Raw genomic sequence first — 18,574 nt, 5'->3', positions numbered from 1 at the left:
TAAAGAACTGTTATTAAAGTGACAGATTGTACTACATATGTCCCTCTCTGGGACACCTTCCTTTTTCTCAGCCATAATGTCCTCTGTTCTTCTTTCTTCCATTCTATACCTCGCCAACAAGCTGAGTTCCAGGGAAACAGGAACACTCAGAAAGCCCTGGGCTGACTGTAAAATCGGTTCTGAAGTGTAGGACTCTCAATCCATTGATTGATTCAACAAGTGTTCGCAGAGCGCCCTCTGGGGGCCACACGCTGGTTGGATAAAGGTAAAAAATCCATGCTCCCACCCTAGACAGTTCCCAGAAGCTTATAGGAACCGTCTGGGGTGGGAGCATGGATTTCCCTGCACTGCCCTCAGGGACCGCGGGAGCTCCTGTTTGAAGGCTGGGCCTGGGCTCCTGCGCGGGCCACCCCCTCTGCCGGGCCTAGATGTCACCACTCCCACCTGATGGTTCTGCAGAGTCCTGCAGCCGGAGCTTTCCAGCACCTGCCCGGCTCTGGGCTCTGCGAGGGGAGGCCCCGGTGCCCGGCGGTGCTCGGGGCGGAGCCTGCGCCTGTCAGCCGCGTCCTGCCACGGCCGTTGCCCTGGGGACACGCAGGGCATCCTGGGAATGTTCAGTTCTTTGTGTTTCTACAGCCAACAGCCTCCTGTGACTGGTAGCACTGTGCATCTTTTTGTTTCTTTAAACATTTTTTTTTTTTTACTCATTTATTCTTTAGAGAAAGAAACATCGATTTGTTGTTCCACTTATTTATGCATTCTTTGGTTGATTCTTGCATGTGCCCTGACGGGATAGAATCCAAAACCCTTTTGGTATATGGGAAGACGCTCCAACTAACTGAGCTCCAACCAACTGAGCCACCTGACTAGCGCTGATCTATTTTCTTCTTCTTTTTTTTTTTTAAATCCTCACACAGGGATATGATTTTTTTTTTGAGAGAGAGAAACATCAATGTGAGAAACAATAGCCTCTTCTCTGTGCCCCAACTGGGGATCAAACCTACAACCTAGGTATGTGCCCAGACCTAGAATAGAACTGTGACCTTTCAGTTCTATTAAACCAACTAAGCCATACCAGCCAGAGCAGTTCCCATCTTGAATGCAGACAGTGACCGGGCTTTGTGAACAGGATCTTTTTTCTTATTTGTAATAGTTACTTTGCTGATTCTGTTGGATGTTCTATAATATCAATAGGTAATAAATAATATAATACATTCCATAATTTTTAAATATTTTTTTTATTGATTTCAGAGAGGAAAGGAGAGGGAGAGAGAAATAGAAACATCTATGATGAGAGAGAATTATTGATCAGCTGCCTCATGCACATCCCATACTGGATCAAGCCCACAACCTGGGCATGTGCCCTGATTGAGAATTGAACTATGACCTCCTGATTCATAGGTTGACACTCAACCACTGAGCCATGCTGGTCGGACTCCATAATTTTATTGGGATCTTTTTTCTTTCATTATGTCCCTTTAATGTGATCTTCACTATTGGGCTCTTCAGATTTATTACTTTGTAGGACAAGCATGTCAAACTCACGGCCCACGGGCCACATGCCTCATTTATTTGGTCTGTGCTTGCCTTTTGAGTTTGACATGCTTGTAGGAGATAGGCTTTTTTGGGCAGGAGGTGATGGGGTTCTTGTAGGCATCCTTACTTATTCTTGAAGGTCTGTGATTGCACCAGCATATCTCAGCATTGATTTTTCCTTTGAGGAATTGGGGCAGAACAAGAAGGGGAGTTTTATGAACCTGTGCTTGTGCCACCTTGTTTCCCAGAAGTCCCTCTATTCTTTAAACATCGCTCTGGTATCTTTTTCATTTTTAGTGTGGGCAATCTGGGGCACTTGGGTTTAGTTGGGACTTAGCCTTTTTCTCAACTTCCCCCAAAACATGCCATTTCTAACAAAATTCAAACACTCTGGATCTTTTACTATCTCTGAGATCCTTCACTTATGACAGTCTGCAAGAACACCAGCCTAGAGTCCCTGGCATGCAGTTTCCTTCAAAACCACTACCTGGTCCAGTCACAGTCTCTTCCTCCAGGTGCCGACACTGCAGTGCTCCTCTGGAGCAGGTCATTGCCCCTTCTTAGCTGTGCTGAGCTTATCTCTATGCTTTGTGAGGTTCGCAATGCTGTGAACACAACAGACATCAGTGTATCTCTGAGTGATTAGAAACCTGACTAAATGACACAATCCTATATAATAGAGGTAATATGCAAATTGACCATCACTCCAACACACAAGATGGGCGCCCCCACGTGGTCAAAGATGGCCACCCCCATGTGGACACAAGATGGCCGCTACAAAATGGCCAGCAGGGGAGGGCAATTGTGGATGATCAGGCCAGCAGGGGAGGGCAGTTAGGGGTGACCAGGCTGGCAGAGGAGGGCAGTTGGGGGCAACCAGGCCTGCAGGGGAGGGCAGTTGGGGGGGAACAGGCCTGCAGGGGAGGGCAGTTAGGGGCGACCAGGCCTGCTGGGGAGGGCAGTTGGGAGCAACCAGGCCTGCAGGGGAGGGCAGTTGGGGGGGGGGGGACCAGGCCTGAAGGGGAAGGCAGTTGGGGGGAACCAGGCCTGCAGGGGATGGCAGTTGGGGGTGACCGGACCTGCAGGGGAGGCAATTGGGGGGGGGACCGGGCCTGCAGGGGAGGGCAGTTGGGAGGGACCAGGCCTGCAGGGGAGGGCAGTTGGGAGGGACAAGGCCTGCAGGGGATGGCAGTTAGGGGCAATCGGGCCAGCAGGGGAGGGCAGTTGGGGGTGACCAGGCCTGCAGGGGAGGACAGTTTGGGGCAATCAGGCTGGCAAGGGAGGGCAGTTAAGGGTGACCAGGCCAGCAGGGGAGGGCAGTTGGGGGTGACCAGGCTGGCAGGGGAGGGCAGTTAGGGGTGACCAGACTGGCAGGGGAGGGCAGTTAGGGGCAATTGGGCCAGCAGGGAAGCAGTTAGGTGTTGATCAGGCTGGCAGGGGAGTGGTTGGGGGGTGATCAGGCTGGCAGGCAGAAGCAGTTAGGGGCAATCAGGCAGGTAGGTAGCCAGGTGAGCAGTTGGGAGCCAGCAGTCCTGGATTGTGAGAGAGATGTCCCAGATTGGAGAGGTGCAGGCTGGGCTGAGGGACACCCCCCGCCCCCGTGCACGAATTTCATGCACTGGGCCTCTAGTCTCTTAATATTATTACTCACCCTTGTTAGTGTCCCATCACTTAAGAAAACATCGGGTGCTCTAAAACTATTCAAGTTTAATCTGACTTAAAGGTCTTTTTTCTTCGTTCTCTAAAACCCAAGACCTTATTTTCTGGGATTCTCACTCTTCTGAACAGACTAAGGGTTATTTTGTTGGAGCCTGGACTATTCTTTAGTCATGTTTTTAAAAATCAGTCCTGTAGAAGATTCACTGAGCACAGTGTTTTAGAAAAAAAGAAGAGAAAGGATCCCAAGGCCAAGTATATTCAGAATATGGTTCACAATATGTCTTCCTCTTGGAGAGTCATGGCCTGTGTGTGTGGGAAGCAGAGTGAGGGAATTGTTCAACTTTATTTAAACTAATTGGCCATGTCACTTTTTTTTTTATAAGAGTCTCTTTGGAGCTAGTGTTCCACAGAAAATAATCTGTGACATTGTTTCATAGTAATATCTATTACAGTTTACGGACAATCTCATTTTCTATCAGCCTTCAGAATTACAAGTCAGCCATTCTGTTACATGAAATGTAACCCTCTAAAAGCCAGGAATTCTTTGTGTGAAATAAAACTCTTTCCCTGAAGCATAAACATTCTTCATGCACACAGAACCCTCACTTAATGTACCAAAGGCGGTATTTTTCTGGACTTCTACTTGTATTGTGTTTACTTTTACTTGCTTGAATACTCTCCACACTAAGCTGTTGCTGCCTGTTATTTTATCTCAACTTGGAATTTAGTCATCTGCTAAATGGGGTGAATGGGAATCTCATTTATTCTCTCAGCTTCAAATAGCATCTCTGTTCTGGAACTCCCAAATTGACACCTTTCCCAATCTCTTAGCTAAATTCTAGTCCCATACATTTTAGACCTTCAGTTTTATATTTCTTCAACTCAGATTAGCCAACTCTTGCTGAAATTAGCAGCTTTTCCTTAGGGCAGTGGTCGGCAAACCGCGGCTCGCGAGCCACATGCGGCTCTTTGGCCCCTTGAGTGTGGCTCTTCCACAAAATACCACGGCCTGGGCGAGTCTGTTTTGAAGAAGTGGCGTTAGAAGAAGTTTACAAGTTTAAAAAATTTGGCTCTCAAAAGAAATTTCAACCGTTGTACTGTTGATATTTGGCTCTGTTGACTAATGAGTTTGCCGACCACTGCCTTAAGGGAACTATGCATCATCACTGTGGAACTGCTGTGAAACTTAAACACGCTCATAAACTACTTAGAAAACTTGTTTTATTACTATCCGTTTCCAAACAAGTCAATCTAACCAAATCTAATGTCTGCAACAAAATTCACTGGACTGAAACCCCCAACTTAGGATCATACTATGAAAAAAGAAAAGGGGAATTGACATGTAACAGCCAGTACTAGAGGGATTTCATGTCTAAATTCAAGCTGGGATTTCAAAGCTAGCTAAGCATTTGGGGGAAAATTGCCACTTAAGATGGTAGGAAAAACAAATGTCTCCTTTTATCAATGGATAGAAAATATAACTGGTGATGACTTAAGAAAGAAAATTCTTAGTGGTTTCTTATATTCCTAACTTGTATTACATTCTTGCTCAAAAAAGGGCCCCTGTTCCTAAAACCTGTGCCTGGAGAGTGACAAGAGCTCCCCCTGAGCGGCCTGCTGAAGGTCCACCAGCGTGTGCAGCAGTGGGTTCAGCTATGGTTGCTGTGGATCCCCAGGCACCATGACCCCGATGACTGCTTCTCTGGATGGCTGCCACTCTGTCTCAGCTCCAGTCAGCCTCGATCATTGCAAACAGCTGGCTGAGCCGTTTCTGAATGTCAGGCCCACTCGGAGCACGACAGGATTTTGTGTGCACTCGGATGTGTTCGGCAAGTTTGGACTTATAAATGAAGCCCTTCCCACAGTCGCCGCAGGCAAATGGCCTTTCTGGCCTATGTATGCGCTGGTGCCTAAGCATGTGTCCCTTTTCCCGGAAAGTCTTGTCACACTCAGGGCAGTGGAAAGGTCTCTCCCCTGTGTGCAGGCCTTGGTGGCTGAGCAGCTGTGCCTTCAAGCGGAAACTCTTGTCACATTTCAGACACCGAAAAGGCTTCTCCCCCGTGTGCGTCCTGATGTGTTCGACAAGCTTTGACTGCTTGGCAAAGCCTTTGCCACACTCACAGGAGAACGGCATCTGCCCGCTGTGCAGCAGCTGGTGGGCCTTCATGTCCGCCTTCACTCGATAGCTCTTGTCGCACTCCGGGCACTGGAAGGGCCTCTCTCCTGTGTGCAGGCGCTGGTGACTCAGCAGCTGCCCCTTGAGGCGGAAACGCCTGTCGCAGTCGGCGCACTGGAAGGGCCTCTCCCCACTGTGCACGCGCAGGTGCTCCGTGAGCTTCGACTGCCTGGTGAAGCCCTTGCCGCACTCCGCACAGGAGAACGGCCTCTCGGTGCTGTGGGTGCGCTGGTGGGCCTTCAGGATGCCCTTCAGGCGGAAGCTCTTGTCACACTCGGGGCACTGGAAGGGCCTCTCCCCGCTGTGCACACGCAGGTGCTCACGGAGCTTACACTGGTGAGTGAAGCCGCGGCCACACTCACTGCAGGAGAAGGGCCTCTCCCCACTGTGTCGGAGCCGGTGGGCTCTCAACATGCTCTTCAGACGGAAGCTCAGCTCACACTCGGGGCACTGGAAGGGCTTCTCATCCGTGTGCAGTCGCTGGTGCCTCAGCAGTTGTCCCCTCTGGCGGAAATTCCTGCCACACTCGGCACACCAGAAAGGCTTCTCCCCGCTGTGCACTCGGGTGTGTTCGGCGAGTTTGCACTGTTTGCTGAACCCCCTGCCACACTTCCTGCAGGAGAAGGGTCTCTCTCCACCGTGCACTCGCTGGTGGACCTTCAGCAGGCCACTCAGGCGGAAGCTCTTGCCACACTCCAGGCACGGGAAGGGCTTCTCCCCCTTGTGCACCCTGCCATGGCTGGTGAGCTTGGCCCTGGTAGAGAAGCACTTGTCACAGGCCGTGCAAAAGAACGGCCTCTCTCTGGCAGGGCAGCGCTGGAGGACAAGCTCCATGCCCCCCATCAAGTGGCAGTGCTCCTCGAGAGGCAGGCCCGGGCCTGGGCCTGGCCTTGGTCCTGAGTGCATACTGCTGAGCCTGGCCTTCTCACCGAGGGCCCTGTCGCCTTCTCTCGGGAAGACGGGCCTCACCCCGCTGTGCTGGCCCTGGTGAGCCTGTATGCTGGTCTTCGGGAGGAAGCTCGTGCCACACCTGGGGCACTGGGAAGGGTTCTCCCCCTGGTGCAGAAGGTGGTGGCTGAAAAGGGCCCACTTGTGATGGAAGCATGTATTACATTCAGGGCACTGCAGTGGGCTCTTCCCTGTGTGAGCGGCCAGATGTTTAAGTAAATCCCGCTTTAGGCAGAAGCTCCTCCCACATTCATGACATCGGAAGTGCCTCTGTCCCCGAGGGATGCTCCACTGATGCTGCAGGTCAGCTTGTTTACTGAATTTCTTCCAGGCCCCATGCGGCTGGTCCTTCAAGTGGCTCCCCTGGTGCTTCTCTACATGATTCTTCTTCCAAAAGCTTTCCCCACAGACAGGGCAAGGATGTGGGGTGCCCTCCCAGGAGGGCACCTCCTGGAGGCCTAGGGGTCCCAGAGTCCTGGGGTTCGGGATTCTTTCTCTGTGGGTGGGTTCCCAGGAATGGTGGGCTGCTGGGAGTAGAGCCCGTGGATCGTGTCTGTCTGGCTTCATGAAGGTGATGCCTCGGTCCGGCCTGAAGGAAACATCTCCACTTTTTCTTAGTAAGGGTTCAGAGGAATCCTGGCCCTCAAGAGGATCAACTTGGAAATGGCATTCAGATTCTCTTGAATTCACAGCTTGCTGGCTTCCTGAAACTGAAACCAAAAATTCAGTCAGAATTCGTGTCTATGGCATGATCAAAGGCTAGGTCACTAGGAAAGTGAACCGCAACAGTGACCTCTGGTGGCCTGGGAACCCAGTTTCCACTGAACTGTACACAGGGCACATTCCAGTTTGGTTCTATTTCATGACCAGGAGTTTGGTGAGTCTGCTGAAAGTAAACAGAACAGACTTTCTTAGAATAATACTGACAAGAGGAAAATACAGGTCACAATGTAGGGCCTAAGCTCTGAGTCCAGAATGTCTGGGTTCGAATCCCTTGTGTCCATTGCAACTTTTGTCAAGCTACTTTGGCTGCAGATCCTTCTCCTGTAGAAACAGGGGAACAATGAGACTGCAGTGAGAATGAAAGGAGCTAATGTGTGCCGAGTGCTCAGCATGAGCCTGGCGACTGCACGTCCTGTCAACGTTCACCACGGTCAAGCCTGCAGGCACATCAGACTTGCCCCATTCTGATGTGCACGTTCCTGGAGTCAAGAAGGGAAAACGGCAGGGTCACTGACAGCGCTGACTGACATGTGGCTGTGTGATCCACAGGCTGCCCCTAAGCCAGGCCAGCAAGGCATTGTGTCTGTTCCTCCCTCTTCCAACTTCCTTCTAACTATTTCTTCTAACTTTCCCCCACTTCTTTTCTTTTCTTTCTTCTTCTCTTTTCCCTTCTTTTTAAAAATGTTTCTTTTTAAAAAATATATTTTATTGATTTTTTACAGAGAGGAAGGAAGAGGGATAGAGAGTTAGAAACATCGGTGAGAGAGAATCATCAATCAGCTGCCTCCTGCACACCCCTTACTGGGGATGTGCCCGCAACCAAGGTGCATGCCCTTGACCAAAATCGAACCTGGGACCCTTCAGTCCGCAGGCCGACGCTCCATCCACTGAGCCAAACTGGTTAGGGCTAAAAATGTTTCTTGAAAGAAAAGCAGGTGGCAAAAATAATTTGTGCAGAAAAACTTTTATTCTCCAGAAAGCAGGAGCTAAAAGCTAAAATTACTGACAAGATTTCTTGGAATGATGCCCACATTTGACGTTCTCATTCCATACCTAACACTGACTCTGAGGAGCCCACAAGTCTCAGACTCTCCATCAGGACAGGAAAGAAGAGGAGAGCTAAGGGTTAGCCATTCAAACAGAGACTACAGTCTGCCCCCACCCCTACTCAGAACAGATCACACTTACTGAGCTCTCACTGTGTGCCAAGTATCAGGTTAACACTTTAACCCTATAATGTACATACTTTTATTACCTTCAGGTTATAGTTAGGAAATGAAATACTGAGAGGTTGAATAACCTGCCCAAGGTCACTCAGAAAAGGCAAGATTCAGACTCAGGCTCCAGAACCCAGATGCCAAGCCTCAGCCCAGCCAAACAAGACAAGATCAGATAATTAGAAGTAAGAAACCTGAATGTGACATCGTAAGGACAAGGCCCTGATTTCTTTATACTTACTCCAAAACTGCTGTCCCTCAATAACTGGATCGAAATGCAAATCAGCAGGGTTGAAAATTATGTTTCCTGACTTTTGTGGTTCTCCTAAATTCCTGAAGAGCACGCTCCCCTGTTCAATCCAGGATATCAGCTCCGGTTTGGGAAGTCCACCATCTGTACAGAGAAGTCAAATGGGAGTTTGGTTTCCTTGAGTGTGAAATTTAAAGCACACTGAATTTGTTTTTAAATTTCTTAAAATTTACTCGGGACAATGTAGGAGAAGAGATATCAAAAAAATAGATTATAGCCAGCTGGTGATTCTAAGTGGTTAGAGCGTCGGCCCATGTACCAAAGCGTCTCTGGTTGATCTCCAGTCCAGTTAGGGCACATGCAGGAGGCAACCAATCCATGTGTCTCTCTCACATCATCAATGTTTCTCTCTCTCTCCTCCCTTCCATTCTCTCTTAAAATCAATGGAAAAAAATATCCTTGGATGAGGATTAACAAAAAAATAATAATAATAATTTACACAAAGAAGAACAAAACTTCCCACACATAACATGAGATAAGCTATCTCGGGCTATTTTAATCTTGTCTTTGTCCCCATATATCCAGCAATGCTGTATTTTGTCATGGATTTCATAAAATACACTAGTAGTGTGCTCTGAAAATGGTGGGACAACTGGAGATCCCTGGGTACCTGGGGGTATACAAAAATAAGAACTGAAATGGTTGTCCCTGGAAATTTCAAAGTAGGTGGCTCCAGCAAAAATTCTCTCAGAAGTACTTCTAGTGACAGTGCTGACGACAACCTAAACCATGGCTGAGTTCTGCTAGAAGAGAGTGGGTTGCAATGAATAAAATGAATGAATTAAAAGTTACAAGATTCTCAAATATATGTTCCCATTCCCCTGTAAGAAAGGTTTACTCACTGTATTTTCAAGTAAAACTTTTTTTCAATAACAACCAAAAGTATGCTTCAAAGGTTGCTAGAGGAGATCAGTGGATGGCCCAGATCAGAGACGGGGGACAATCTGGCAATGCCTCCGGGACAAAATGTCAGAATGGCACCATCCAGGTGGAGACTGGTCACACACTGCTCCCGATTCCTCCTCAGCCCCCTGAAATCTGATTTCAACACTTAAAGAATTCTAAGACTGCTCTTATGAAAAAAAAGAAATCACTATCTTTTTTTAAAATCCATACATCTATTATCAAGCTTCATCTGGGTTGAACTCCCAGCAGCTTTTGAAATAAAAGTATTTTTCCAAAAAGAAACAAAACAATATTCAACTATCTAACATTCAAAAGAGTAAAATATTTAGGAATAAAATTAATAAAAGAAATGCAAGACTTGTAAAATAAAAACTGTGAAATATTGTTTAAAAAATTTTAAAGTACTAAATAAATGGAAAGATATCCCATGTTCATAAATTGGAAGACTTAATGTTAAGATGACAATATTCCCCAAATCCCATCTGCTTATTTGGTAGAAATTGACAAACTGATCCTAAAAGCAATAATAATCAAAACAGTGTTGTAGGGACATAAGGATAGACATATAGATGGATGAAATAGAATTGAGAATCCAGAAATAAACTGACATTTATAGTCAATTGATTTTCCAAAAGAATCAATTGACTATAGAGAATTTGATAGGGGGAAAATAGTATTTTCAACAAATGGTGTTGGGACAATTGGATATCCATATGTAAAAGTGGATTCCTACCTCACACCATAAACAAAAACTAACTCAAAACACATCAAAGACCTAAATGTAAGTGCTAAAAGGATAAGACTCTTAGAAGAAAACATAGGAGTGAATCTCTGTGACTCTGGATTATGCAATGGTTTCTTAGATATGGCATCAAAAGCTCAAGCAACAAAAGAAAAAATAAACTGGACTTCTTCAAAATTGAAAGCTTTTGTGCTTCAAAGGACACCATGAAGAAAGTAAATAGAAAACCCACAGAACAGAAAAAATTGTTGCAAATCATGTATCTGATAAAGGTCCAGGATATAGAATAGAGAACACTTATAATTCAACAATAAAAAGAGAAATAACCCAATGTAAAAATGGGCAAAGTATTTGAATAGACATTTATTCAAAAAAGATTTTTAAAAAAATGCTCAACATGGTGAGCCATTAAGGAAATGCAGATCACACCACAATGATAAATCCATTTGATTTTGATGCTTGGAATATTCTTTTTGGGTGGCACAGAAGTAATGACTTAATTACCTATAGACTCAATTACCTTAATTGGTTCTTTAGTAATAATGAAAATGATGTAACATCTTAGTTATGTTTCAGAAACACTCTATAGAAAGTACCTGGAAAAATTATGGTACTGAAACAAAATATAAGTATTAGAAACTTTGCAATCTAAAGGAAATGGACTAGCTGTCAGGAACTGGCAGGAGAGGTGGAAGGAAGTATAGGAGAACTAACTATCTTATCTTCATATACTAAAGGAGTCAAGAGATGTAAATTTCATGGCACACAATCTAGAAGTTTATTATTTAAATCATTAAAGTAGCCAACAGAGGCATGAAAAAATTATCAAAATCTGTGATGAAAGGAGACAGAAAATTGACAGCATAAGTGGGCTAATGCCTCCTTTTTCATAGTAATGAGTTCATTAATGCTGCCTAAACATGATAAATCAAGAAAGAGAGGTGTAAGCATGACAGTTATACAGATAGAAGGAAACCACACTAAGAACTAAAATAGAAATGGTTAGCCCTGGCCGGGTAGCTCAGCTGGTTAGAGCGTTGTCCTTGACACACCAAGGTTGTGGGTTCAATCCCTGGTCAGAACACATATGAGAATCAACCAATGTATGCATAAATAAATGGAACAACAAATCAATCTCTCTCTTTCTCATCAATTTAAAAAAGAAAGAAATGGTTAAAAGTGGTTGCCTTTAGGGAATTAACTGAGGGAGTGAGAATGAAGAGATTTTATCATTTGATGCTTTTCTGAAAGACCTGAATTTTTAATAAACGTATTTGATAATAAAAAGAAATATAAAGATCAAGTAAGCAGCAAGACTAAAAAGAACACCCATTTAATCTATAGAGAGCTGCTGTTCAACATGTCAGTGGACAGCCTTGCCAAATCTCATTGCAGGGGAAAGTAACATTAGCGTGTCCAAGGCATATGGACACCCCTGGAAAAAATGACAGACCAGAAAACCCTAGGTTAAAATATCTGGGTACTTTATGAATATGAGCTAGGCATGTGCCTATGTGGAAAATCCTGGAACCAGTGACTAAATGCCCTGAAATATACTTAGTCACTCCTGACCACCTTACATTCCATGCTGTGTCAAATATTCTCATGTAACGTTGTCTACCCTTGAGTAAGGATCAGCAATGCTGACAGGAGTATTAGTGGAAGAATATGGGGTAAAAGTGCTTTTCTGAGAAATCTGGCTACCTGACCAACAGGAACATCATACAGTATCCAGTTCCATGATTTACCCACAAAAAAAGTTGAACACTTCTTACCTAGAGACACCAGAATCTCATAATTGGTTCTCATCACATGCTTGTAAAGCTCCTTCTGCCAGGCCTCTAGATCCTGCCATTCTTGCTCTGAGAAGTAAACGGCAATATCCTCAAAAGTCAGAGGTACCTGAAAGTACATACATAATACACGTACAATCATGATTGCTTCAAAATGACTCTAGCTCCTTCTCATCCATTTAAAAAGACTTTTGGAGCAGACAGTTTTTTAATGTTTGGCAGCTTCTTTCTTGGGAACAGCTCCTTCCCTCTTCCAGTTATGTGGTTCTGTTGTTAACCACAACTATTCCACATTCCAAAAAGAATCCAGCACTTTGACCCTTGCTAATAAGATAAAACATTTCTTTACACCTGTGCCAGTACAGGATATCCTTAAGACATACGTTTTTGCCAATGTGATGGATAAAAAAAATTGTATTTTGTTGTTCTAATATGCATTAATCTGTGAGACTTAACATCCTTTTATACTTTTTGGGGACGGTCTACATATTTTTGTGCATGACTGTTCATATCCTTTGTACGGCGTTCTAGTGGGCTCTTATAATTTGAATGAACTTTCTTATATTAGGGTTAATTCTTTCATTGACTAGCAAATGTTTTCTCCCAATATATCAATTGTATCTTGACTTTATATGCACCAAACATTTCAAGCCTTTCATTTAGTTAAAAATCTGGGTCTTTTACATATTGTTTCATTTTAAGTGTTTCCCACATCATAAGTTTATACAGAGATTCTACTAGTTTTTTAAACATTTAGATTTACAGTTTAATCCTATAGAGGTGATTGGTATATTTATTTACATATATATGGAGAACCAATCATACAACACTATTAAATACAATAATCTTTCTCCTTAGACTGAAATACCAACCTTCAGCCCTTGCATATATAGTTGACTCTTGAATCATCCCGGGGTAAGGGTTGTATCTTTTATGTACAATTTATGTATCTTTTCCACTGCTTGGGTTGAGTTGGCACACAAGCTGAAGCCCAACCAACTGAGCCACACCAGCCAGGGTTAAAAAAAATGTTTTTAATCTTTATTGTTTAAAGTATTACATAGGTCCACCTTAAAAAAAACAAAAAACTTTAAGTTTTAGAGAGAGAAAATAGGAGGGAAAAAAACCCTAAATTGATTTGTTGTTCCATTTATTTATGCATTCATTGGTTGCTTCATGAATGTGCCCTGACCAGAGATCCAACCAGCCAACCTTGGCATATAGGGAGGATGTTCTAACCAATTGAGCTACCGGCCAGCGTTCCTATCTTTTTTAACATCTCACTGACAAACTTTTTTTTTATGTTACTGATTTGAGCCAGCTGGTGTGGTGCAGTGGTTGAGCATCAACCTATGAACCAGATCTCGGATTGATTTCTGGTCAGGGCACATGCCTGGGTTGCAGGCTGGATTCCCAGTGTGGGGTGTGCAGGAGGCAGCCGATCAATGATTCTCTCTCTTTTAAAAAAAATATATTTTATTGATTTTTTACAGAGAGGAAGGAAGAGGGATACAGAGTTAGAAACATCGATGAGAGAGAAACATCGACCAGCTGCCTCTTGCACACCTCCTACTGGGGAGGTGCCCACAACCAAGGTACATGCCCTCGACTGGAATCGAACTTGGGACCTTTCAGTCCGCAGGCCGACGCTCTATCCACTGAGCCAAACCGGTTAGGGCTAATTCTCTCTTATTGATGTTTTTATTTCTCTCTCCCTCTCATTTCTTGAAATCCATTTTTTAAAAGTTACTGATTTGAGAGAGAGAGAGAAACATCGATTCATTGCCCCACCCATTCAAGCATCCACTGGTTGATTGTCGCATGTGTCCTGACCAGGGACAGTACCCGAAACCCTGGCATATTGGTCAACACTCCAGTCAACTAAGCCACCTGGCCAGGGCCACCACTGACAAACCTTCTGAGCGTTGTGTGCCTAACACTGTTTCTCCATTAAGCTGTGGTTTTTATTGCATGATTTTGCCTGGCACTGTGATTTTTTGAAATGCGTATATTACAGCAGCACTGAATGTTTTAATTTGTGTTAAATATACTTATCCTCTTCTCTACAGTAATTTCCTTACTTTTAAATATATTTTTATTGATTTCAGAGAGGATGGAAGAGGAAGGGAAACATCAATGATGAGAGAGAATCATTAAATGGCTGCCTCCCATACTCCCCACACTGGGGATTGAGCCCACAACTGGGTATGTGCTCTGATTGGGGATTGAACTGTGATCTGGTTCATATGTAGATGCTCAACCACTAAGCAACATCAGCTGGGCAAATTCCTTACTTTTAAATAGATGTTTTTCAAAAATGCTCAAAAAGCCTTTATTGTTTATTACTTTAATTTTCAGTTTACAAGATCCAAAAAAATCACAGACTATAACAAGCAACCTTGTATTTACCATTGACCTAACAAATTTAACATTTTTTCTTCAAATTTCCTTTTAATAAAACAGAATATGATAGATGAAGCTCAAGTCTTCTTGGTCTACTCTTCAATCTTGTTATTACATTCAGTCTTATTCTCCTCCTCTTGGAGACGTAAACAGTATGATGAATGTGGTAACTTTTCATTTCATGTTTTTAACTTTTAATACTCATACATATATATGAATAATATATACTATTGCTTTGTCTTTTATGCAAAAATGCTTTATTATACTGCAACTTGCATTTTTCATTCAACATTTTGAGATCTGTACATTTTGCTAGAGAACTGATTTATTATAATTTTGTACAGAGTTTCATTGGCTGAATTTCACAATTTTTAATCAATTTTCAGTTCTGTGAATTACCTATTCATATCCTTTTCCTATATTTTTACTGGCCACCTGTCCTTTCATTTCGAAGACTTCTATATATGCTTTGTACATTGATTGTTGACTACATGAGGTCACAAATGCTTTCTCCTAGTGTGTCTAAATCTTTAAATTTTACTTATGCTGTCTTATACTATTCATAAAATTTTTAAAAAAATATATTTTATTGATTTTTTACAGAGAGGAAGAGAGAGGGATAGAGAGTTAGAAACATCGATGAGAGAGAGACATCGATCAGCTGCCTCCTGCACAACCCCCACTGGGGATGTGCCCGCAACCAAGGTACATGCCCTTGACCCGAATCGAACCTGGGGCCTTTCAGTCCGTAGGCCGACGCTCTATCCACTGAGCCAAACCGGTTTCGGCTATACATAAAATTTTTATTGTGATGTAAATATATCTATCTTTTCTTAGGTTATTTTGTTTTCTATGTTTTAAGAAACTTTTTTCCCCTAAGGTTACAAAGATATTCTACATTTTCTTCCAAAAGGCTGATGTTTCATTTTACGTTTAGATTTTTTTTAACCTCACCCAAGAAATGAGGGTATTTTTTCCATTGATTTTTAGAGAGTGGAAGGGAAGAGGAAGGGGGAGAGACAGAGAAACATCAGTCTGAGTGAGAGAGACATCAATTGGTTGCCTCCCGCATGCACCCCGAGATCAAGGATCAAACCTGCAACCCAGGTATGTGCCCTCAACTAAACTGAACCTGCAATTCTCCAGTAAGCAGGCTCACGCTCTAACCACTGAACTTCCCAGCCAGGGCTTGTGTTTAGATTTTTAACTTACATGGAATGAATATAATTTTTTAATGGTACACAGTAGTGATTACTTCAACCTTTTGGTTTTTTCCCCCAAATGGAAAGCCAATTGTCACAAATACTGCATTTGAAGATCTGTGTATTAGTGTCCTAGGGCTGCTGTAATAAAGTACCACAAACTGGATGGCTTAAAACGCTGAAAATGTGTCCTCTCACAATTCTGGTGGCTAGTCTGAAAACAGAGTGTTAGCAGGGCTGAGCTCTCTCTGAGGGCTCTAAGGGAGACTCTATCCCATGCCTTTCCCTTAGTGCCTGGTGGTGGCTGTCCATCCTTGGTGTCGCTGGGCTTAAAGCTGCCAATCTCTGCTGTCACATAGCCTTTTTTTTCCTTTTGTGTATCTAGGTTTCCGTGTCTCTTCTTCTAAAGTCATAATGGATTAAGAACCCACCCTACTGCAGAATGATCTCATCTTAACCAATTAATCTGCAACAACCCTACTTCTAAGTAAGGTCGCAATCTGAGGTTCCAGGAAGGACTTGCATTTTGGAGAGATACTCAGTCTGGTACAGGCTGCTTCAGGGTGCTCTCTGGTTCCCACTGCTGTGTCTCTCTCCACACGAAACAGATCTGTATCAATTCTACAGATTCATAGTAAGTTATTATTTTCTGGGGGCAATTCCTCCTTCTTTGCTCTTTTTTTTCTCTTTAAGAATCACATTATTGGCCGAAACCGGTTTGGCTCAGTGGATAGAGCGTCGGCCTGCAGACTGAGGGGTCCCAGGTTCGATTCCGGTCAAGGGCATGTACCTTGGTTGCGGGCATATCCCCAGTAGTGGGTGTGCAAGAGGCAGCTGATCGATGTTTCTCTCTCATCAATGTTTCTAACTCTCTATCCCTCTCTTCCTCTCTGTAAAAAAAAAATCAATAAAATATATTTTTAAAAAAAAGAATCACATTATTGATCTTTATTTTTCCAAATGAAATTTATAATTTGTTTATCTAAATTCGTAAAAATCTTACTGCCATTTGATAAAACTGCAGTGAATTTATACATTAACTTGGAAGAAAAGTATCTTTTCTTCTACAGGCACGGTATACCTCCCCTTTATCATTTCCTCTATAAATGTACTGCATATCCTTTCTATATTTAATCCAAGGAATTATGTCTTTTGTGGAGATTGTTAACAGTATTTTAAAATTAATGATCTCATGAATTCGTTTAGGATTCAGCAAAAACGTTCAATATTAAAGTTTATGTAGAAAAAAACATAAAATAGCCGCTCTCTCTAAACCTCAGTTTCAACACAAAACTAATGAAATAATACGTACTCTAGGTTTTTATACCCTCTTCTATTCCTTCCAATGTTCACCATCCTACCTTCTTTCACTCAACACCAACTTTAACGTTAGCGGCTGAATTCTGACATTTAAGCCCTGCCCAGCACCACTGCAACCAGGCAGAACCATACATCTTGGACAGCACTGGTTCTGAATTCAGCAGCTCAGGCTGAACTGTCACACGGCCCCAGACCTCCCTCCGTCCTTCGCCTGGTCCGCCCCGCGTGCCCGGGCGCCCCGGCTCTGCCTGTCCACGCTCCGCTTCGTTCAGGTGTCTGTCCACGGAGGAGCCCCCAGAGCGGCGGCCACCGGACCCTACACCCCAAGCCTAGCGGGGCCCACACTGCGCCCCACCTGTCCGCCCGCCGGCCGGCCCGACTGGAAACAAAAGACCCGACCCGAATCTGGGCGTCCGCACGAGAGACCCCTCTTACCGGGGCCGGCTCGGCCATGGCCTTTCGCAGCTCCGCCCGGGCCCAGCGGCCGGACGCCTCGCACTCCGCCCCGCCCAGCAGGCCAGCCCCGGCGCGGTGCACGCTGGGACTTGCGGCCGGCCGACGCCCGGCCCCACACCTCCCCCTGCTGGCGGGAGGAGCGAACGCCGCCTGCAGGAGCCGCCGGAGTTGCCGGTACTTGCGGAGGGGCACAGCCTGGCTGCCGGGGTAGCCGCCACCTGTCGGGGACGGATCCTGGCACTCTCTTGGGGGCTCAAGGGTGACAGACAAAGACCAATGCGAACTGAAAGAGCTGGAGAGGGACGAAGACGGAGGTGGAAATGCAGTCAAGTGGAAATGGATGGAGAGGAGACAGGGATGGGGTCACGTCTGGTTCCTCCCCCAAACCGACCCCAGCCATCTGCGGGGTGACCCCAGGAATCAGATTGCTAGGGAGGTCAGACAATTAAGGGATATTAACAAGCAGGTCCCCGTGTGGATAACTGGGAGTCCATCCTAAGGGAGACTCTTTAAAAATATATATTATTGTCGATAGTATTACAGATGTCTCTCATTTTCTCCCTTTTTGCCTTGCTCCACCCAAGGGGGACTCTTGAGTATGCAGACCACTCCGCAGAGTTGTACGGGTGAGGGCAAGGATGCTCAGTGGTTATTCTCAGAAGTCATGCAGACATGGACTTAAATTAGAAACGAGTCATTGTCTATACAGTCCAAGTAATAGTCTTATAATGTAAATATGAAATGGAACTCAAATTTACTCTGCCTTTTACTCTAAACAGTCAGTGTGGTTGAACCGCTTGGGTTTATGGAATTGCTATTCCAACCCTAAAGGTTTTCTTTTTAAAAATTACATATATATAATTTAACAATAAAAAAATTTAAAAATAAAAGCCGATCATAATAAATGTAAATGCTCTATTTTTTCATGAAACTTCCAGTCACTGTTACAAGAACAGTTTTCCTTCCTATAGTCTCTCCACTCAGTAGATCGTATGTTCTGCAACTTCAGTTGTACAAGATCATCTGGGAAGATTGTCATTCACTACCTCTGAGGAGGGTCCCAATGGTCTGCATTTTTAATGCGTATCCCAGGCCAGGCAGAGTTGTCCTGAAGTACATGGACAAGAAGCCAGTCAGCACCGACAGCCAGCTCACATACCCAGGCACTAGAGGCAAGGGTCTT

At 44.4% G+C, this 18,574-nt stretch overlaps 1 protein-coding gene across 1 annotated transcript; it reads right to left on the bottom strand.

Moving 5' to 3' along the window:
- Nucleotides 1-2,676: 2,676 nt before the first annotated feature.
- Nucleotides 2,677-17,441, bottom strand: ZNF786 (zinc finger protein 786). Its single transcript, XM_079786804.1, has 4 exons — nt 17,371-17,441; nt 11,993-12,119; nt 8,501-8,653; nt 2,677-7,029 (listed from the first exon to the last, which is right to left on the bottom strand). The coding sequence occupies exons 1-4, from the start codon at nt 17,386-17,388 to the stop codon at nt 4,919-4,921; spliced, it is 2,409 nt and encodes an 802-aa protein (XP_079642930.1). The 5' UTR covers nt 17,389-17,441; the 3' UTR covers nt 2,677-4,918.
- Nucleotides 17,442-18,574: the final 1,133 nt, after the last annotated feature.

Source organism: Cnephaeus nilssonii (assembly GCF_951640355.1).
Source record: "Cnephaeus nilssonii genome assembly, chromosome: 12".
Classification (NCBI taxonomy): Eukaryota; Metazoa; Chordata; class Mammalia; order Chiroptera; family Vespertilionidae; genus Cnephaeus; species Cnephaeus nilssonii.
The sequence above is the reverse complement of the archived record's forward strand: the minus strand, read 5'-3'. Positions and strand labels throughout refer to the sequence as shown.